The sequence below is a fragment of the Diplotaxodon limnothrissa genome, linkage group LG9 (genome assembly GCF_057381915.1).
Source record: "Diplotaxodon limnothrissa isolate DT_005_m linkage group LG9, D_limnothrissa_male_GT1.1, whole genome shotgun sequence".
NCBI lineage: Eukaryota > Metazoa > Chordata > Actinopteri > Cichliformes > Cichlidae > Diplotaxodon > Diplotaxodon limnothrissa.
In genome coordinates, this window is record NC_140604.1 from 33,352,219 (window position 1) to 33,373,963 (window position 21,745).

The window sequence follows — 21,745 nt, forward strand, 5'->3', positions numbered from 1 at the left end:
ACCTTCTCTATACTTCTCCATCACTCTCAAAGCAAACATCACATCTGTAGTTCTCTTTCTCAGCATGAAGTTATGCTGCTGCTCATTGATCACCACCTCTCTTCTTATTCCAGCTTCAACAACGTACCATTTCTTCATGATATGGCTCAACAACATTATCCCTCTGTGGTTGCTACAGCTTTGCACATCAACCTTCGTCTTAAAAAACAATTCAAGTACATTTTTCTCCATACCTCAGGTATCCTCTCACTCTCTCCATGATTATTTTAAACCATCTAGTTAAAGAAGAATTGCACGACCCTCTCTCCTACACATTTCCATCAGGTATGTCATCTGGACGACCTTTGCATTCTTCTGTCACTCTCTGTTTATCCTGTTTAACGTAACCTAGTATTCCAGTCTGCCTTCTTCATCTCCCTCCCTATTGTTATTGCTTAAAAATCAATGCATTAAAACATTCTACATTTTATTTATTTTTTACTACTCTTAAAGATTTGAAATGACACAATTGTTTTTTAATGATGCTTTTAATCTGTCGGCTGTGTTTTCTGTTTCCGCTGGCAGTGAATGCATCATGTGGACGTTTTCGAAGCGTCATCCAATCGCTGCTCGGAGGGGCGTGGCTAAATAAACTTGGAGACCCTTGCCCTTGCTGGCTGTGGCACTGGAGTCTCTCATTCATTCAATAAACCCGTTCAGCCGTCATGTTTCCTCGTTCTGGACACACTGAGACGCTCACACACCTGCTGAAACCTGAGCTGTTCTGCACGAGACCACGCGCTGTCTGTCGCCTCTCCGCTGCCCTTAAATCCATCGATAACCTTTTTTATATAAGTGTTTTAGTTTAGCCCTGACGGCTGTGACAGCTGTCATGCGTCAGAGACACCGCTTTGATCTCAAATGTGATGCATAACTATTATTAACTCAACTGTCAAAGTGTGTATTTGCATATTTTGTTTTTTCTCCCGTTGACAAGAGAGAACAAAGAGAAGCTGTCCACATGTCCCTGCCACAGGGCCCCCAGCTCAGCTCCAAATTTCATTGGCTACACTTTTATATCATTCGACCTATCGCGTAGGACTCACTGAGGAAACCCTAACATCGGGTTCTGTGATTGGCCTAGACGTTTGGCGCCTCTTGAATCCGCCGCAGCCGTAGTGGGCGGTGAGGCGGAGGACCAGTTTGAACAGAGTCGCTGTTGCCTAGGCGGAAACATTGAAATCCAAATAACTTTTTACAAGCAGGCTGACACCAAACTGTCCCTCATAGACGCACAGTTTCTGTGTCCTAACCAGCCTTGGAGCGAAGGAGCCGATGTGAGTTATTTCATTTACCGGCTCTGGGTGCGTGAAGCCGGGTGTTGCGCGAGCTCGGTCGCTCCCTCCTCCTGAGTTAAACTGCTAGCTAGCCATCGAGCTAACGTTACAGCTAGCCGTAACACGGAGCGAGCTAATCTGCAGCACAAAGGACGACTTTGCCCGTGTTTGTCGCATCGATCCGGATCGCTCCGTTGGATGAGGCCAGAGGCTCGGGTGGAGGTGAGAGAAGCTGTCAGTGTCCGTGGCTGTGTTCACGGTGCTTTTGTTGTGGGCTGCTCTTTGTGCTCTTGGGCGCCTCAATCTTTGTTAACTCGCCAACTGTTAGCTAGCTCGCCGGGGTACCGTGCCAATTCTTGTATCCCCGTAAATATTGACTAGCTTATAAAGAAGCCGTCATTTTTTTTTAAATGACTCGGAGGAGGGTAATCATTCCGATGGATCCACCGTCCACTCGTGTTTTGGGACCTTTGTGAGCATGTTTCAGGGCTAAGGGGAAGCACATTTTGAGGGGAGCCAAACTTGGCACGACATCCGCAAGCTATCGTTAGCTCGAAGCTAGCTCACAGAAAAAGGCTGGTACAGTTTTTTGATGTATAATTTTTAGTACCTCTCATTTAATTTTCTTTCGTTTTTTGTTCAAGCTTTTGAGGGTTTTATTGTGAAACTGGGGCTGGAGGTGGTGGTAAAAGTAAGTGTCACCTTAAATTAGGCGATTGTCACATTGATTAAAGTAAAAAAGCTTCCCTCTTGTTTGCCTAGAAGCCTTGCGGGGGCGATATTCAACCACTTCCCTCACCATAAAACTCATAACATCGCCTAGAGCAAAAAGAATAGAAGTTTGTGCCGCTTACACATGACAGGAAGCTTGAGTTTCACCTGTTAGTCAAAAGTCATCTTGAGAGTCATGTGGCAGGTTTTGGATAGAGCCCTTCATCTTGAAGGTCAAATGTTTGCAGCGATTTATTTAAGTCAGGACTTTGACTAGGCTGCTCCAAAACATGCATTTGGGGGTTTTTGAACCATTCATGATCATCATCATTTATATAGCACTTTAACAACACACCAAAGTGCTGAACAATACAATAATAATAATATAGAAACTTGGCAAGACAATAAAATGAATAAAAGTGTCAGTCACCCACAGAGTTAAAAGCCAGAGATTAAAAATAGGTCTTCGATCTGGACTGAAAAACCATGTGAAGAGGAAGATTGTTCCAAAGCAACAGAGGTGGACTTGCTGGTGTGTTGGATCATTGTTCTGCTGCATAAACTAAGTGTCCTTCTCCTCCAGGATTTTCTGATAGAGCAGAATTTATGGTACCATTAATTATGGCAAGTTGTCCAGGTCCTAAAGCAGCCCCAGACCATCATTAATACTGCCACCTTGTTTGAATATTGATAAGATGTTCTTTTGATGTGCTGTTAGTTTGATGACAGATGTAACGGGAATCAAAGTTCTGCTTTTGTCTCATCAGTCCAGAATATTTTCATGAATTCTGAGCTCACCAGAGACAAGTGACGCCTGCAGTTCTTTAGATGTTGTTCTGTTTTGTTTTTTTTGTTTTTTTTCCTGTGACAACCTGGGTGAGCTGCCAAGTAATTTGGAATAATTTTGGTGGGCCATGCACTCCTGGGAAAGTTCACTGCTGTTCCAAGTTTTCTCCATTTGTGGGTAATGGCTCTTACTGTTCTCGTGAGTCCCAAAGCATTAGAAATTTGTATTCTTTTCCAGACTGGTAGATGTCAGTGACTTTGTTTTGCTGCTGTGTCTCTAGACTGTAGCGTGATGTGTTGCTTTTGGAGATCTTTATCCTCCTTCACTTTGACAAACAGGTTCTGTTTAAGTGATTTCTTGACTCAGGTTTGGGTGTGGCTAGTGAAAGTGATTGGGACTTTCCAAGAAATGTGATTATTCCCAGTTTGTTCATGACTTACAAGGGGGGCAGTTACCTTTTCTGTTCTGAGGTCAGGTAATATGAAATTTGAAATTATTTTTGTAAAACGCAGAGTTCACATTCTCTGGAACAAGAAGGGAGAGGAAGCATTCGGTTTGTCATCAGTTCAAAGTCTGCTTCCATGATGATGTGGGAGTCCACTCGTGCCTATGAAACTAGAAATATGAACGCTGAGTCCGGTGCTGCAGTGGCCTGCCTGCAGTCCAGACCTTTCTCACCATAATTCATGCTCAACGTTTGGAGGATAATGAACCAAACAACACAACAAAGACCATCCAGACCTGTTGAGCAGCTAGATTCCTTTGACAGGAATGGGAAAACATTCCTCTCCAGAAAGTCCAGCAGCTGCTGTCCTCAATTCTCAGACATTTACAGGCTGATTAGAAAATACTTTTATAGCATTGTTGGTGATTTTTTTTTTCCCCCTCACATCTGTACAGGAAAACCAAGCACAGTTTACCAATCTCGGTATATCCATACTAAGGTTGGGCGATATGTCACAATTTTCCAATCGTCAGTCCAACAATCACTGATGGGCGATATATTCGCGCATGTGCACACTTTTTGATGGGTGGGGCAATGTAATCATGCACGAACTGATTTGTGTGTTTACAACACAGAATAAGTCCAAACATGGACAAACTAGTTTCCCAAAAAAACGCTGTCAGCGTTAACACGGCTTGAACGCGGTCATCACAATTACAATCGTTAACGCTCCCAACACATCTGGAGCGCAGAATGAACAAAATTGGGACAAACTGCCGAAATGCGTTGACGGGGACATTTCAGGGATTTTGACTCAGTCTGGGATCCAGATGGGTTAATTGTTAATCGTGTTAGTCATGTTGACGGCGTGTTAGCGCTCACAGCACAAAAAATATAAAGTCACCATTCTGGGATTTCTTTGGCTTTAAACCAGATGAAAGAGGTAAACCTAAGGATGTAACCAAAGCGGTGTGCTGCAGACGTATAGTGTGAGCAAAGTACTCAAGCACGACTAACTTGCATGAGCATGTACGTGTCCACCATCCGGCTGACTATGCTAGGCTATCACCAGCTTCTGCAGCTCCATCAACAAGCATTTGGGCGCACTCTGAGGTGGGGGCATTTGCTCGCAGATGAAAGAGGGTGCGGTTAAAACGGCGCTATTATTTATTCATTTTTTTGCTGTTGACTGCTTCTATTAGCTCCATCATTATTAGCAAACTTACTCATGGGCAAATAAATAAATAAATGGCTCTTGTAAAAACTTGGATCTGGTGCCCACTGAGGCTGAGCCCATCGTCAATAGTCCATATATTCGTCCAATCACCCAACCCTAATCCGTACGGGATTAAATTGACTCAGTGATAGTCTTGCTCCATTTTGTGCGCAAATCCAACCCTTAAATAAGGTTATAATCGCCTGTTTAGATACTGATTATATGCATTACTGAGACGGTGCCTAATAATCTCTCCACGTTTTAAATACTAATAAGACACAGCAGTGAGTTTACTGTGTGAACATCCCAGCACATTTAACTTGTCCAAAGGGGCTTCAGTGTATCTCTTTATTTTCTGTGCTGCAAAATGTGTCAGGCCGGTTCAGTCGTCCACATCTCCACGACGGCCGTCTATCACGTCTAATCTGAAGTGTGAGGTTTGAGTCAGAGACTCACGGTTACTGACTGACTGCCGGGCAGCAGATGGATCGACAGACGACTGCTGTCATTCACACACAGTCATTAAAAGAAAGGATGAGAACGAGGACTTGGCAGAGGAGGTGCGAGGAAGTAATCCACCTGTGCTTGAATCTCTCCGGGGTTGGCACTTGAATGGTAACGTGAGATTGAACAGAAGGCATTTGAATGCTGGCAGCGAGGTTTCAGACGTTTGATTTGCAGCATATCATTTTTACATCAGCTGTTGAAAGAAAAGAAAATCAGAGGTTGGCTCTGATTGTTGGACGTGAGGTGAAGTTTATTATCTTAACAAATGTATGTTTGGTTTGCATGTCTGGGGCACCAGATCCAAGTTTGGGTTGTGCCAAGAGGAACATTTTATTCCTAAATTATTAAATTAAATAGATAAAGTGTTTTGGCCCTACAGTCCAGTCAAGAAAAGTGTGAAAATATGAGACCTGAAGGTGTCGTGTTCAGGATCCCTAATCTCTTCCTGTCTGGCTGCAGGTGAATCATGGTGCTGACTGGGAAGCGTTCGGAGAAAGGCCCCGCCTGCTGGAAGAGGAGGGTGAAGTCTGAGTACATGAGGCTTCGGCAGCTGAAACGCTTCAGACGGGCTGACGAGGTCAAGGTTCGTTTACGCACTCACACACAGACGCACACAGCAGCGTTCATGCTGCAGTTATTAAGAGAAGTTGGGTCTGTTTGACTATAGTTTTTATTTTTTTTAAGAGCACTAGCTGAGGTTGTTTTGGAGTAAAGAACAGATTTATTTATTCGCCCAAAGTTTTTAATCATGAAAGTGGAAACAGGAAGTGTCCCACGGTGTTTGGGCCGGTGATTGCTTTGACTGACTAGACCAGCCGGGGCTGTAAACTCTGTGATTGGCTCTCTGAGAGTTGTCCTATAAATGGTGTTAAAATGGAGAAGAGATGGTTATCAGGAGTCTGATGGATGACGGTGCTTTTGTCTCACTACGTAACGTTTTCAGTACTTTAAGTTGTTTTCACAGCAGCAGTTTCTCACAGATTTAGGTCTCGTTAGTGACGTTATGGCTCCTTTAACATTTTTCCGTCAGAAATTAAAATGAAAGCTGATCCAAATTAAAGTTTACGTAGCTGAAGGTCCATATAAAGGCTTCAGCACGTGCTGTTTATTTGCTAAAATGGTCACCTGGCTCACCTGCACAGGTACGATCTCTGCGGGTGGTAACACTGAGGGAGAGTGAAGCTGGCCCTGTGTTTTGTTCTGTGCACTGATATAAATTTCCTTTAACTCTCACAGAGCATGTTCAACAGCAACCGTCAGAAAATCATGGAGCGAACTGACATTTTGAACCAGGAGTGGAAAACCCGGCGAATCCAGCCCGTTCACATCATGACGTCGGTCAGCTCCTTACGAGGGACTCGAGAGGTGAGCGGTTGATACTGGTATCAAAATACTTCTTCCCCCAGGCTATTCGGGGCCTGAACCAGGTGTAGGACTGGACTCTCCCAAACACGTCACTATAAGACTGGACTCTCACACACGTCACCACCACACGTTTCCTATAATCCTATAATTCCTATAATTTATAATCCTTATCTTTATAATCTCTTCTGCTATTTGCACATTCCTTACTGTAAATTCCTAAGTTAATTTGTAAATTTTTGTAGTAAATTGTAAATATTGTAAAACTTTTCTTCTGTCATTTAATGGTCGGGCATTGTACAGCTACAAGCATTTCACTCCCATGTCATACTGTGTATGGTTGTGTGTGTGTGACAAATAAAATTTGAATTAGAAATTTGAAAAAAAAAAAAATACTCTAAAGGCTCAGAGGGCGGTGTCCTGACTGTAACGCACGCTTCCTCTGCAGTGCACCGTGGAGAGCGGCTTCTCCGAGTTCCCTCGACAGGTCATCCCCCTGAAGACTCTGAACGCCGTGGCCTCGGTCCCGGTCATGTACTCCTGGTCGCCGCTACAGCAAAACTTCATGGTGCGTACAAAGCTTTAAAAGCTGCACTTTGTGAACAGCTGAGGCTGGGATTCAGGACAGTATACTACAGTCACAGGTGGCTGAGAAGCTGTGTGTGTGACGTTTCTGGGTTTCCTCCTGCAGGTGGAGGATGAGACGGTGCTCCATAACATTCCCTACATGGGAGACGAGATCCTCGACCAGGACGGGACTTTCATCGAAGAGCTCATCAAGAACTATGACGGCAAAGTCCACGGAGACAGAGGTGAGGGTCAGTGGGCGCAGGAGCAAATGGTTTGAGAGCCAAAGTAGTAATTAATGAAACTTCATCTGATAATCAGTCTGAAGGCAGCAAAAACAGTTACTGAAATGTGACTAATCAGCTGATGGATCAAAGCGCTTTGTTTGTGGATCTTAACCCTGGAGAACCCATGGGGTCAGAGCCGACCCCATGGGTTCTCCAGGGTTAATATAAAGAGCAGAAAAATGGTTTAAAAACGACTGTACGGCGGCAGTTTATCAGAACAAGACAATAATTTCGAGTCGTACATGAACACAGGAGCCTCTAACTTTTCAGCGTTTTTTGTTGTGTTTGCATTTTTTAACAGCTCATTTGCAGGATCTAGACCTAGCATGGCAACAGGAAAAACCATTTGAAATGCTGGCGTGTCTCCTCTCTGTTAGCATTAAGCTGCTTCCATAAACATATGGGTCATTTTGTTGAAGCAAAGTGTCTGTCAGGGTGGATGTTTGGCTTCTGGAGCCTCGTTAGCATTAGCCACCTTTTTCCTGAGAGCTCAACCTGCTGGAACCATACGATGGATTTTTCTGGCAATACTTTATTTCTTCAGGTAGTCGGTCATCTGTAGCATGTGTTAGCTGTGGTGTGTTAAACTTTGTGCACAGACGATGGATTTTTTTCCTTCCTTTTCGTGTGCACTCATTTCCCTATGAAAATGAGTTGCTACCAAGCATTGGTGCAGAAAATAAATATTTTGTGCGTAACATTGTGTGCAGTCACGGTGCCACTGCTCTGAGGAACAAAGTTGTTTTGGAATCAACTTTTCACTTTTCATTCAGACTCGAAACAAATGTGCCGGTCAGAGTTTTCTATTAGGAATAAAAACAAAACTGAATTCAGGAAGTCTAGTAATGAACTTTTTCCACAATTACCTTCTGTAATCAGTTTTGGTTGTTTTCCATTACGATTGAGTATCACTTAATGTGACAGATCGTTGCAGCTGAAAGTCCTGTGCTGCTCGGTGCTCGCATGGCTTCTTGTCAAACTCGGGCTCCTGTGTGGGCGTGCTCCAAAGTTTCTGAAAGAGAGATTTCTGAGTATGTGGGACAGAAAAAAACTAGCAGAGATTAAACGTTTTATCAAAACTCTGCACAGCAGTTTGTAATGTGAGAGCTGATGCAGCACAGCTGTTTGCTGTCCTCCCTCAACATCTGAGAGAAACCGCAAAACCAGGAATGTGAACGTGCTCGTGTGGTTGGTCAGTGTGGTGTCTCATCAGGAAAACAGTGCGATGAATATTTGCTTTGTATCGTCGTCTCAGTAGAAAGAGAAACGGCTCCTCTGCTGCTCTGTAAAACTATCTATCCTGTGTGTTGTGTTTTGCAGAGTGTGGCTTCATCAACGACGAGATCTTCGTCGAGTTGGTCAACGCTCTGGCACAGTACAGTGACAACGAGGATGATGAGGAGGAGGAAGAGCAGGACTTTAAAGTGGACAAGATGGACGTGTGTGATGGCAAAGAGCACCCAGAGGAGCCCCGCAAGGATGGGCTTGTTAACAATGAGAGTAAGTCCTGAGATGTTGGAGCTGTACTGCAGTTAGAAACGTGTAATAACCAATGAAGACGTGTTTGTGCTGACCTGCTGTAAGGGGGTAGCATTCACGCTGGTCCAGCTGACAGTTTTGTGTCCTGATGGAAAGCGTGTGTGTGTCGTCTCCAGGCCGAACCAACAATGACACCAGCAAGAAGTTTCCCTCTGACAAGATTTTTGAGGCCATCTCCTCCATGTTCCCCGACAAGGGCTCCCCCGAGGAGCTCAAAGAAAAGTCAGTGGGTTTGTTTGTGTGCGAGTGAGTCGGTACTGTGACGATAACAGAGGAACTGATTCTAATATGTGTCATGAAAGAAGGTCAAAGAATTTATCCATGAACATAAAAAGCACCTGGTTTCAAGTTGATCTCCTCTCGAGAGATTTCAAGAAGTCCTGTTTTGGCGCTTTGGTCAGATGGGACGAGGCGATGACTTTAAAGGGCGTATTGACAGCAGGTGATCTCACTGGTGTTTGGAACTCAAAGTCCAGTTGGTGCTGAGATTGCTGCATGTTGTGTCACTGGAGACGATGAATCCAGTCATTGCTCAGATGGACTCAGGCGTGATGTTGTCCTGGTGGTTGTTAATTTTGCCAGAACGTCAGATGTGTGCTTCCTACAGCCGCGGCTGTCTCATGTGTGAGCTAAAGAGGACACACACACACACAGATGAGTGCTAATGTTGAGACAAACTGATGATGGCGTGCATCATTAAAGGCGATGCACGTTTTTGTACGAGGAAACCTCAGGACAGGTCTGATTTCAGACTGTTTATGTCTTGGAAGCCTTTCAGGACCACTTTGATTCATTCTGTAAACACACAGACGTCATGAGCTGCTTTTAAAAAGATTTGTCAGTAATACTGATGTTGTTCAGGATGATCCAGTATTTAAAATAACTGTTTAGCTGATGGTCTGTTCCATATCTTCTGTTTGTTTACTTGAATGTTGTTTATTTACTGTTCATGCCTCAGCAAACAGACTTTTAATTATAACAACATTAACCTGTTCTTAAGTGTTTAAAATGTTGATTATGATGTAAAATATATACAAAATATAAGAGCAGCAGTTGGTCTTATACGTACTTTAAAATATTTGTACAATACTAAACTCGAGATTTGACTTAATTTCAATTTAATACTTCAAGACTTACCACAGAACCAAATCCACCAGAGCTTATATTTTACATGCTGTGGAGCCATTTTTGGGAGCATTTCAAGTTGCTATACCTCAGTACAACCGTTATAACCAGATTCTAATAATATGATTGCACTAAGTCCATAGCAACTACAAAAATAGCCAAAAAGTGCAATGAACTACAAAAAATTGAAAATCATTTTTACTTTTTTTTTTAAACACATATTTCTTGTTAGAGAAAATTTTGCTATCCAAAAAGGTTGTACAAAATAGTTTCCAACCACAGGAAATGTGTTTTGAGTGTCTTCATAGTTTTATTTTTGAGCTACACCAATTTTTATATACTGCAGGAAAAAGGAAATTTAATATAATAATGCAAATTTGCAAAAAAAAAAAGCAGCATGTGCATCAAAACAAACTATTTCCAGAACTCTTTGGCCTTCTAATCATCCCAGAAACTACACAGAAAATCACCAGTATAGGCTTATAAGGCTCTGAAGGGGGAAACTGGCATAAGTTGTAAGTACAGTTCCTCCAGTTTCATATGCAAAACCATTATTGTGCTAGCTTACGTGGTTGCAGTGCTACCGCTTTAAAAAGAGTCGCACAAAATGAGCGGCCATAAAGGGTTAAACGCATCACGTTAATTTGGATCAGTTCATAAATATAAAATCATTTTTCAGAAACATTTAAACCTCGTGCATGTGTTAGCTGGAGCATTAGTGCAGACTGGAGTCAGGCTCTTTTGTTTTGACCCACTTGGTACTAAACCAGAATATTTAGTGGCTGAACTTTGACTCACAGCTCCTCTGTTGTTGTGACAGCAAATCTCACAAAGTGTGTGTGTGTGTGTGTGTGTGTGTGTGTGTGTGTGTGTGTGCACTGTACTGCATTCATCGGTGTCTCTGCAGAGCTGTGGAGTACTTTAATAAACTTAATATCAACATCTGTTTAGGGCTGAACGATTATGGAAAATAATCTAATTGCGATTTTTTTGCCCCAATATTGCGATTGCGATGCGATATGCGATTATTTTTTAAGGTCTTTGTCTTCTGTATTATTAAACAAAGACAAGCAATACATCATATAGTATGGCCAATACTATATTACATTAATTTTAAACTGTTCTTTCCTGGAAGACAGACCTCTGTTATGATGACATGAGGTGATGCATGAATTGATGACTGACATTTTTATTTAACTTCTTCAATCACAACAGTATATTTAAACATACACAATAGTTTATTTTTAGCTTACAAACATCTGAGCATAAAGTGCTGACAAGGAACCCTGGTGTAAACATTAAAATGAAAGTCAGTACAATGTGCAGATTGCAGAAATATACATAAAAAAAATCAGTGGCTTTACCACACTCAGTTTTTCGACATCTGTGAACTACTAGACAGTCATTCAATTAAAAAATAATATTAAATAAATAAAACTAATAAATAAAAAATACACACATCTTACTGATCTCTGCAGTCAGTAACATTACACATAAAGTGCAAACATAATAGCAATTGTATAAACACACACACAAACACGCCTTTAAAGTTTAAAGGAGTGAAATTGGACGGTCTAGTTCTGATTAGCGTCACCGCTGTCTCGGTGGAGTTTAATAAACTCGGCCGTCTGCTTCTTGCTATCTAAAATATAACCAGACACTGGTGTAAATTCTCGACTGTCTCATACTTCTGTTTAATAAGTTTTCTGTTTGACGTTTAGTCAGCTGTGTGAAAACCAAGGAGGAACCCACCCGGGGGATTAATAAAGTTTTATTTTATCTAATCTAATAACTTTAATCTCAGCCAAACCGATTTACTCACGAACAAACAAAACACTGAAAAAAGCCCAACAATAACATTTTTAGGTTGTCTAAGTGACTTATATATTACGTTTAACCCGAGCAGCGAAACTCCGCGGTGATCTGAAAATGATGTGCCGGGAGTTGTGCCGTTCTCGGCCGCATCAGTAACCCTCGAGCTCCCGGCTAGCTGTCGAGCTGGTGGGTAGCAGACGCCTCTGAAAACGTCGAAGCACTTTTGCAAATATGGGATATCTTGATAAACCGAGCAGATATTTGATGTTTACACAACTACTTTCTCGCCTGAAAATATGTTAAAAGTTTATTTTGTGACCCAGAAAGATTAGTATGAGTAATTTTAAAACTTAGTAGCGGCCGCCATTGCTGGAAACTGGAGTTTGGCTGTGCCGTGCTATGAATTCTGGGATATGGTAGTAATTTGGACAGCCTTCGGCACGTCGCTGTGACGTAATCGGTCTACAAATGCGGCCTCAGGAGGATGCAGCCCATGAATTTGGACATGTCCAGAGTATAATCGCAGCCTTTGCGGTTAGAAAATTGCACTTGATCATGTCGCGATATTATCGCAAATGCGATATATCGTTCAGCCCTACATCTGTTCATGTTAAATGTTATAGGAGGCGAGGGGGGCGGGTTTAAATCTGCTGTTTTGGTTTATGGATTTATATCTTTAACCTGACAGACTTTAGTTCTTGTGGGTGTGACTCTTAAATCCATTGTTACACAACACCAGGTGTTTCCTGTTTACGTTCAGGTCTGTGTTGTGAGACAGTGTTACAGCACAGAGCAGCTTTACAGTAACAAACTGATGGGATGTTTTAACCTGATAACTCAGTGATGCGTGTTTGTCTCACTGCGTTCATCTGACTTAAGTAAATTTGATCTCTCTCGTGTGCGTGTTTGTATTCGCAGGTACAAGGAGCTGACTGAGCAGCAGCTGCCCGGCGCCCTGCCGCCTGAATGCACGCCGAACATCGACGGTCCGAACGCTCGCTCCGTGCAGCGCGAGCAGAGCCTGCACTCCTTCCACACTCTGTTCTGCAGACGCTGCTTCAAATACGACTGCTTCCTCCACCGTTAGTGCACAATAAATACACTTCACAGCAGTTCCTGGTTATACAGGCTGGACTGCTACCTCAGAGATCTGTGTAACTGTCACTGTGATGTGGTCACATCAGCCTGCAGAGTGACGTTATCACATCTGCAGCTCACCTTCATCAGTACTAATCAAACTTTCTCTGATATGTTCCCACCTGAAAACCAAGAAGTTCACTCTGTTCCCCAAAAGTTATCAAACCTTATCTTTGGAGTTTTAATGAAATAAGAACTCTAACCTCACATAACTCATAGTCCAGCCAGTTTTAAGAATCTTGGGTATAAAAATGGCCTCAAAGCTTTCCATTAAAAACCTGACAGTCATAAAATAACTTGTGGTAATGATTCCTTTAGTTTGATCGTGTCAGTAAAGTAAAGAATAAAACATCACATCCTAAAAAGACTCTGCTCGACTCTGTGCTGATGATGTTATAAATGCTGCTCGACACGTCATGTGATCGACGCTGAAACGCCAGCAGCTTTTTTTGATATTGGCACCAACCTGAGTTTGTTTTTGTTGGCAGTGTTTGCATCATATAAAATCTTTAAAGGTCGGAGTCTTTGCTTGTTTGACAGATGAGGCTGTTGAATTCCTAGAAGCACTCATCTCTCTCTCTCGTGTCTCTTAGCTTTCCATGCAACTCCCAACACGTACAAGCGGAAGAACTTGGAGAACCTGGTGGACAAAAACCCGTGTGGCATCGACTGCTACATGGACCTGGTGCAGGCGAGTCGCTGCTTTTCTTTTAAACTGAAACAGAAAAGTTATAAAATATATTAACACTCTTCCTGTTGCTTCCTCAGGACGGCATGATGAGGGAGTACGCCACAGGCGTGGGAACCGAGCGGGCAAAGACGCCCTCCAAGCGTAACGGGGGCCGGCGCCGCGGTCGGCTGCCCAACAGCAACAGTAACAGCCGGCCCAGCACCCCCACGGTGTCCTCTGAAACCAAAGACACGGACAGCGACCGCGAGGGCAGCAAAGAGGACGAGCGAGACAACGACAAAGACGACGAGGACAAGAAGGACGAGACCACCAGCAGCTCAGGTGCAGACGGGCGGTTATTACAGACGGTAGAAGTTCAATGTTAACAGGGTTACAGACGTCCGTCTGCAGAGAAGACGCAGAGTCTCTGTTTGTCCATCAAACCTAACAGAAACGTTTCTGCCTGTGAAGCGCAGGCTTCAGAGCAGCGATGACCTCAGAGAGTCAATGAATCTGCCGACGCAGCAACAGTTCTGTTTATTTTCATGAAGCTATTAAAAAGCTGACATCACATCTCCTCCCTCGCTGTTCTAATTACAGCTCTGATGGGACATTAAGACTTCTGTTATGTCCCTTATTGTCTTTAATAGATCTTTGAAGGAATTGGCAGCAGAATTTAACGCTGGAGCACACAGAGACAGCCAGAGAACCTCAAACTTGATCTCTCAGGAATTCTTTTTCCTGGGAAGTTAAAGTTATTTCCTCTGAGGAGGGCGATTCCCAAACAGCAGGCACATTCATTTGATGCTAATTTAGGACTTTGGATAAATAAAAACCACCAGCTGGAGTGATGTCTGTTTCTGAGCCCCTTTTAAACAAAGACTGTAACATTGCTGCTTCATCAAGACTTTAAAACTGTGATTAGCCCAGACTGTAGAAGAGATCCTGCTGCTCCTGTGAGGCTCTTTGAGTCGAGCATCTCTTCATCCGTGCAGTAACCTGCACCGTGCCTGCGGTTCACCGATGAGAGGCTGAACGCATCGCTCTTGGTACCAGCTGGGTCTTCCCCTCTGCATGCAGCCCCCTTGTTGTGGGAGGTTTGTTTGACAGCACAGATCACAGATGATTGTTTGCACTTCAAAGCTGCTGCAGATAAAGTCACAAACACGCGATGTAAACAGCAGACGTGACGACAATAACGGCCTGGAGTTCATACAACGTTATGACACTCTCACTCTTTTCCTTCCTTCCTGTCGTTACTGCACAAACTAGTTTGCAAGCAAAGCAACAGGCAGCAGCAGTGAGTCTTCATACAGTGCAGGCACACGTGGTCATGTGACGCTTGTACTTCAATCATATTGGTGCACGGAGACATTTGAAGTTATTTAAATTTAGGCTCAAAGAGATCGATTTGACCAGGAGTCACTGTGACATCAAATCAAATCACTTTTATTGTCACATCACATGTGCAGGCACACTGGCACAGCACATGCGAGTGAAATTCTTGTGTGCGAGCCCCACAAGCAACAGAGATGTGCAAACACAACAACACAAACGAGCAAAATACAAGAATGGCCAACCTGAAACTAATAAATATATGTACAATATATAATAGTGTATGCATTTCTGGATGTGTATACTAAATATTTTCCTGTGTGTGTGTGTGTGTGTGTGTGTGTGTGTGTGTGTGTGTGTGTGTGTGTGTGTGTGTACACATTTTTACAAATTAAATAGTAAAAAAATAATAATAATAATAAAATATATAAAATATACAGAGTGAGACATGTGCAAAACAGTGGCATTACTGTACAGTGTGGAGTGCATAATGTTGAAGTTCCAGTAGTGAAGCTGAGGTGTCTATGACGTGTTCAGCAGTCTGATGGCCTGGTGGAAGAAGCTGTCTCTCAGTCTGCTGGTACGGGACCGGATGCTGCAGAACCTCCTTCCTGATGGAAGCAGTCTGAACAGTTTATGGCTGGGGTGACTGGAGTCCTTGATGATCCTCCCCGCTTTCCTCAGGCAGCGCTTCCTGTAGATGTCTTGGAGGGAGGGAAGCTCACCTCCAATTATCCGTTCAGAGCACCGCACTACTCGCTGGAGAGCTTTGCAGTTGTAGGCGGTGCTGTTGCCATACCAGGTGGTGATGCATCCAGTGAGGATGCTCTCAATGGCACAGCGATAGAAGGTCCTGAGGATGCGGGGGCTCATGCCGAATCTTTTCAGTCTCCTGAGAAAGAAGAGGCGCTGCTGCGCCTTCTTCACTGTTTTGTTTGTGTGTACTGACCACGTAAGATCCTCAGCCAGGTGTACGCCAAGGAACCGGAAGCTGCTCACTCTCTCCACAGCAGCGCCGTTGATGGTGATGGGGGTGTGTACTTCTCTGCACCTCCGGAAGTCCACTATCAACTCCTTTGTCTTTGCGACGTTGAGGGTGAGATGGTTGTCTTGACACCAGTGGGTCAGGGCGCTGACCTCCTCCCTGTAAGCCGTCTCATCACCGTTGGTGATAAGACCCACCACTGTAGTGTCGTCTGCAAACTTCACAATGATGTTGGAGCTGTTAGTGGCTGTGCAGTCGTAGGTGTAGAGTGAGTACAGGAGAGGGCTCAGTACACACCCCTGTGGAGCACCAGTGTTCAGTGTGATGGGGGATGAGGTGATGCTGCCCAGTCTGACCACCTGGCGTCTGTCAGACAGGAAGCTAAGGATCCAGCTGCAGAGGGAGCTGCTCAGTCCTAGATCCTGCAGTTTCCTGTCCAGCTTCGAGGGAACGATGGTATTGAATGCTGAGCTGTAATCTACAAACAGCATCCTCACATACGTGTCTCTCTTCTCCAGGTGTGACAGGGCAGTATGTAGTGTCAGGGCTATGGCATCATCAGTGGACCTGTTGTGGCGGTATGCAAACTGTAGAGGGTCCAGTGAGTCGGGTAGTGCAGAGCAGATGAAGTCCCTGACCAGCTTCTCGAAGCATTTGCTTACGATGGGGGTCAGGGCTACAGGTCGCCAGTCGTTCAATGAGGAGATGGTGGAGGATTTGGGTACAGGGACGACGGTGGCCATTTTGAAGCAGGCTGGGACTACAGACAGAGAGAGGGAAAGGTTGAAGATGTGCGTGAACACTCCAGCCAGCTGAGCCGCGCATGACTTGAGGACGCGGCCGGGAATCCCGTCCGGACCAGTAGCTTTGCGCACGTTCACCTTCCTGAAGCACCTCCGCACATCCTCCTCAGACACAGTGTGCGCACTGACGTCATCCGCGGTGCGCACACTGTCCGGTCTCATGGTGTTCGCTGCGTCGAATCTAGCGTAGAATACGTTTAGATCCTCACACAGAGAGGCCGTGGTCTGCGGTGTGCTGGTTTTCCCTCTAAAGTCTGTGATCGTGTTTAGTCCCTGCCACATACTCCGAGGGTTGTCAAACTGTTGTTCCACCCTGTCCCTGTACTCACGTTTGGCTGCTTTGATCGTCTTCCGGAGTTGGTAATGTGCGTGTTTGTAGTCCGATGTGTTCGCGGAGGTAAAGGCGGTGTTCCGTGCCGCGCGAACATCTCCGTTAATCCAGGGTTTTTGATTTGGGAAGGATTTGACTGTTCTGGATGGGACGACATCTTCCACGCATTTCCTGATAAATCCACAGACTGAGTCTGTGTATTCATCAGTATTCATCAGTGTTTGTAATAAGAAGCCTTTTTGTTTCATTCATGGTTTTATCTAAAGATTATTTCTCTTGGCAGTCGAACTTTAGGTTGCACTGCTCGGCTGTTTATCTTAGATCCCTCGGAGATGTTTGTCCTTCTGAGGAAATTTAAGCGAGCTCAGTTTCAGCCATGAGACCATCGCGCTCCTTGTTTTATGACACAAACCTTTACCACTGCTGTCTGTTAGACCCTTCCCTGAAAGTAGGACCCTCGTTTATGACCTGTCAAGATCCTCACAAATGCAGGTTTATTTCCTGCGGCGTTGGAAACGTCCTCAGTGTTGATTTGATGTGTGCAGAGGGAAACTCGCGCTGTCAGACTCCCGTGAAGATGAAGCTGTCCGGTGAGGCCGAAGCGGTGGAGTGGAGCGGCGCTGAGGCGTCTCTCTTCAGAGTCCTCATCGGGACGTACTACGACAACTACTGCGCCATCGCGCGGCTCATAGGCACCAAGACCTGCAGACAGGTGAGCTGCCGGTTCATCGCACTCACCGCCGTCTGTTTCAGCTCGTCTTAACTGACCCTGGCTTCACGATCACACTCGGTCTAACACGCCGTCTGTACTGGGTCCTGCAGGTTTACGAGTTCAGGGTCAAGGAGTCGGCCATCATTGCTCGCGCTCCCGCTGAAGACGAGGACACGCCGCCGAGGAAGAAGAAGAGGAAGCACAGACTGTGGGCTACTCACTGCCGCAAGATCCAGCTGAAGAAAGGTCAGAGGTCACAGCAGCACAAAAGTTTACAATAGTTTACATCTGCTGACACATCTGTGAGATCAAGTCAAACTGGAAGTACTTTAATCCTGCTTTCTTTATAATGGTCAGCAGGGGGCGCCGTGTTACCTGTGCAGAAGCACAAACATTTTCCTCGTCTTTACTTTTTGTCATGTTTGCTCCCTTTAAAAGGAGAAATTATTCATTCATATTTGTTTTTGTTTTACGGTGTTCACACATAAAGAGTTTGTTGGTGGAAGGTTGGACAGTAAGGTTTAAACCAAAGGAAGATGGACGACTGGAAGCAAAGCTCGGGCGTTGATGCTGTTCAGAGAAATCACAAGCACACAACTCGCTCTGTTCTTAAACGCCACATCTGACCTCTTACAGATGGCTCATCCAATCACGTGTATAACTACCAGCCATGTGACCACCCCCGTCAGCCCTGCGACTCCTCGTGTCCCTGCGTCACCGCGCAAAACTTCTGTGAGAAGTTCTGCCAGTGCAGCTCGGAGTGTAAGAACTTTTATTTTGAAAAACGAAGTAACCAATCTTCTTTGAGTGTGTTTTCACTGGTTTGCTTTTCCCGTGTTTGCAGGTCAGAACCGCTTCCCGGGCTGCCGCTGCAAAGCTCAGTGTAACACCAAGCAGTGCCCCTGCTACCTGGCAGTGAGGGAGTGCGACCCCGACCTCTGCCTGACCTGCGGCGCCGCCGACCACTGGGACAGCAAGAACGTGTCCTGCAAGAACTGCTCCATCCAGAGAGGCGCCAAGAAGGTAACACGTGCAGCCTTTAATCATCGTTCACTAAAAACAAAACATTTTATTGTGAAATCAAACGTTCTAAAAGCGCCGCCTGATCTGTTCCCGTCCCTCAGCACCTCCTGCTCGCTCCGTCAGACGTGGCCGGCTGGGGCATCTTCATCAAAGAGCCGGTGCAGAAAAACGAGTTCATTTCGGAGTACTGTGGAGAGGTACGGCTGATTGATGGTGGTCGTTTAACCTGCTTTTTTAGACCTGGTTAGAAGTTGAAGAATCTTTGATCTGATGCTGCGATTCTCACTGTGGCCTCTGGTGGGCTGTGACGGTACTGCAAGAGGGCTGCCAGAGGCCATTTACATCATTGCTAAAGGAAGGTTTGGTGTCTGCAGAGGAAAACTGTATCCTGTTTTGTCTTATTGTTTTACATTGTAATGTGTTTTTGGATGACTTCATTTACTAAAGTCAAGCTCCCCGCTGTGTGGAGCCATGTCCCAAAGGGCCGTGCACGTGCTGGAGTCACAGCTGAATAAATGTGCTCACAGCTGCGCTTTAAACGTCCAACACGTTCTGTTGCAGATCATCTCTCAGGACGAAGCCGACCGCAGAGGCAAAGTCTACGACAAATACATGTGCAGCTTCCTGTTCAACCTGAACAACGGTAAAGCACAGCACGGATAAATATATCTGTTACATCTGAGGTCTTTCTTCTTTATTTTACTGCATTCAGCTCAAACGCGTCTGATCTGCTGAATAAATGAATTCTTCCACTCTTGTTTTTGAGGATAAAGTCAGAAATGCTCTCTTCCTTCCAGACTTTGTTGTTGATGCCACGAGGAAAGGCAACAAGATCCGCTTCGCCAACCACTCGGTGAACCCGAACTGCTATGCAAAAGGTACAAAGACCATGTCGCGGGAGCTTCCTGCTGCTTCCTGCCTCTCTGTGGTAACTCTGCTTCTCCTCTCTGCAGTGATGATGGTGAACGGCGATCACAGGATCGGGATCTTTGCCAAGAGAGCCATCCAGACCGGAGAGGAGCTCTTCTTCGACTACAGGTCAGTGAAGAAGAAGTCAAATCACTGACTGAGAGAGTCCTGAGGTTTTATCTGAGTGACGATGGAGACGAGGCTGTGATCGTGTGATCATCGCTTTTTTTTTGGTTAACTCTGCATGAAAGTAGTTTTGCTGTGTTTGTGGTAAAACAGGTCAGGGTCACATGGAGGTCTCAGCTGCAGAACAGCTCGGTTAATGTTTCAAAGTGCTTTGAACACGCCTTCATCTACATACATCACCTGCAGTCAGTGTCTCACACTCAGAGCTCTTTGTGTTGTACTTTAAATGTCTTTGTATTGGAGGATTTCTTTAGTTTTGACTCTCATACAGACGCAGCTTTTGGTCTGTGTGCAAAGGTTCTCTGTCATCCAGGTCAGGCCAGTCTAACTGTTTAAGGGTCACGTGATGACTCTGGATCTCCTCCAAGAGGTCAGGATGTTGAATAACCAGGAGTGCCGTCAGCTTTTGATGGCACTCGTTCAAAAGCAGTCAGATGAGAAGTTTAGCTGCTTCAACTCGAGTCCTAAAAGTTTTCTTGGTCTGGCTTTTTTGAAACCGTGTGTGCATATCAAGATTATTATTTAAAAAAGGTCAGTTTTTCTGCTTTTGTGTCTTATTAGCATCAGAAAACATTTCAAAGGTTTGTTTCCTGTTCCTCAGGTACAGCCAGGCCGACGCTCTGAAGTACGTCGGGATCGAGCGTGAGATGGAGATCGCCTGACGGGGACTTCCTGTGTTTTTCAGTGACACAAAGGCCTTACACACACACACAAACAAACAAACCACACCCTCACTTTCAGGAGACTCAGACGATTCGTCACAACGCCACAAAGCTTCAGGAAAAACAAACCGGGGATATTTGAAGCTGATATTTGTTGTTGTCTGAGTTTTTGAGAAACTTGTCATGTTTTTTATCCTTTGATTTGTCGACAAATCTTCCTCTTTGGATTCATAAATCTTCCCTCTGCTGAAAGCGCACCAACAAAAAATATATAAATATCTGTTATCTGTCTCATCTTTGAGTAAAAATGTTCTGGAGAAAAAAAGCCCGACTGTTTTTAAAAGTTCTCAGTTCAAGCTTCAGGGACCAAAATCCTCCACCAGCCACTTTCACACCGCCGACCAGACTGTTTGTACTCCTCGTGTGTGTGTGTGTGTGCGTGTCTGTGTGTGTGCGTGTCTGTGTGTGTGCGTGTCTGTGTGTGTGCGTGTCTGTGCGTGCGTGTCTGTGTGTGCGTGCGTGTGTGTCGTGTGAACCTGTCACTCCTCAGAGCGCCGCTTCACTGTCTGTCTGTAAATCTGGAGGTCGTTCACGAAGCAGCGTCACACTGAAACCAGCTGACCGCTAAAAACAAAGTCGATGAACAACAGGAATATTTTAAGAATAAAAGAAGCTGTACGTTAAAGATGGACACGGCTGTAGTGCAGTGGGCTGCTGGCTCTGTGAAGGCGTTTTGGTCACCGTTTAATTTTTTTTGCTTTGTTTTTGAGCCAGAAGTGACAAAATCTGGATGAGAGGATTAACTCTTCAGTTACGAGGTTAAGGGTCGGTTGTCAGGCGGCAGGTGCACAGGTGCACCCACAGACAGGTAACTGCTGGCTAACGGTTAGTGACTGCTAACAGCACAGACGGAGCCCAGAGGCCGAGCTCGGAGGCTCAGATTAGCAGTTAGCGTCCATTCTGTAAATAGTACAGAAAGTTTAACACAGGTGAGTGTGGAGTGGGGCGTGTAGCTCATTCTCACTGGTTTCACTGGGCTGATGTTGGGAAATGCTCAGATCAGACATCACCCTCCAGGACTGACATCAGTGTGATCTCCACTCGAGGCTCCTAAAGTGAGTCGGTCCTTTTGTTTAACTCGCCTGTTTGGATTTTCTTTAGGGTTAGAATTTGGGGGTGTGGCTTATTTAACAGGTGAGCCTGTAATTGAAGTTTGTGACCTGAACCTCTGGATCATGTTTGTGCAGTTTGGAGCTTTTTTAATGCAGTTAAAACATCTTTGTGGCTCAACTGAAGATATTAGTGCTGCTGGCAT

At 44.8% G+C, this 21,745-nt stretch overlaps 1 protein-coding gene across 1 annotated transcript; it reads left to right on the top strand.

Moving 5' to 3' along the window:
* Positions 1-1,359: 1,359 nt before the first annotated feature.
* ezh2 (enhancer of zeste 2 polycomb repressive complex 2 subunit) lies at positions 1,360-20,623 on the top strand. Its single transcript, XM_085362536.1, has 19 exons — positions 1,360-1,538; positions 5,442-5,565; positions 6,219-6,347; positions 6,793-6,912; positions 7,036-7,156; positions 8,519-8,698; positions 8,854-8,959; positions 12,596-12,759; positions 13,408-13,505; positions 13,583-13,826; positions 17,484-17,650; positions 17,761-17,896; positions 18,287-18,412; positions 18,495-18,673; positions 18,775-18,870; positions 19,235-19,316; positions 19,471-19,551; positions 19,627-19,711; positions 20,370-20,623. The coding sequence occupies exons 2-19, from the start codon at positions 5,449-5,451 to the stop codon at positions 20,428-20,430; spliced, it is 2,292 nt and encodes a 763-aa protein (XP_085218662.1). The 5' UTR covers positions 1,360-1,538; positions 5,442-5,448; the 3' UTR covers positions 20,431-20,623.
* Positions 20,624-21,745: the final 1,122 nt, after the last annotated feature.

What these genes read in the sequence shown, in the direction of transcription:
- ezh2 (XM_085362536.1), top strand. Translation starts at nt 5,449, where the DNA reads ATGGTGCTGACTGGGAAGCGTTCGGAGAAAGGCCCCGCCTGCTGGAAG. An exon ending in TGGGCTTGTTAACAATGAGA is followed by an intron (nt 8,699 to 8,853) that starts GTAAGTCCTGAG and finishes TGTCGTCTCCAG; the next exon opens with GCCGAACCAACAATGACACC. An exon ending in CGAGACCACCAGCAGCTCAG is followed by an intron (nt 13,827 to 17,483) that starts GTGCAGACGGGC and finishes TGATGTGTGCAG; the next exon opens with AGGGAAACTCGCGCTGTCAG.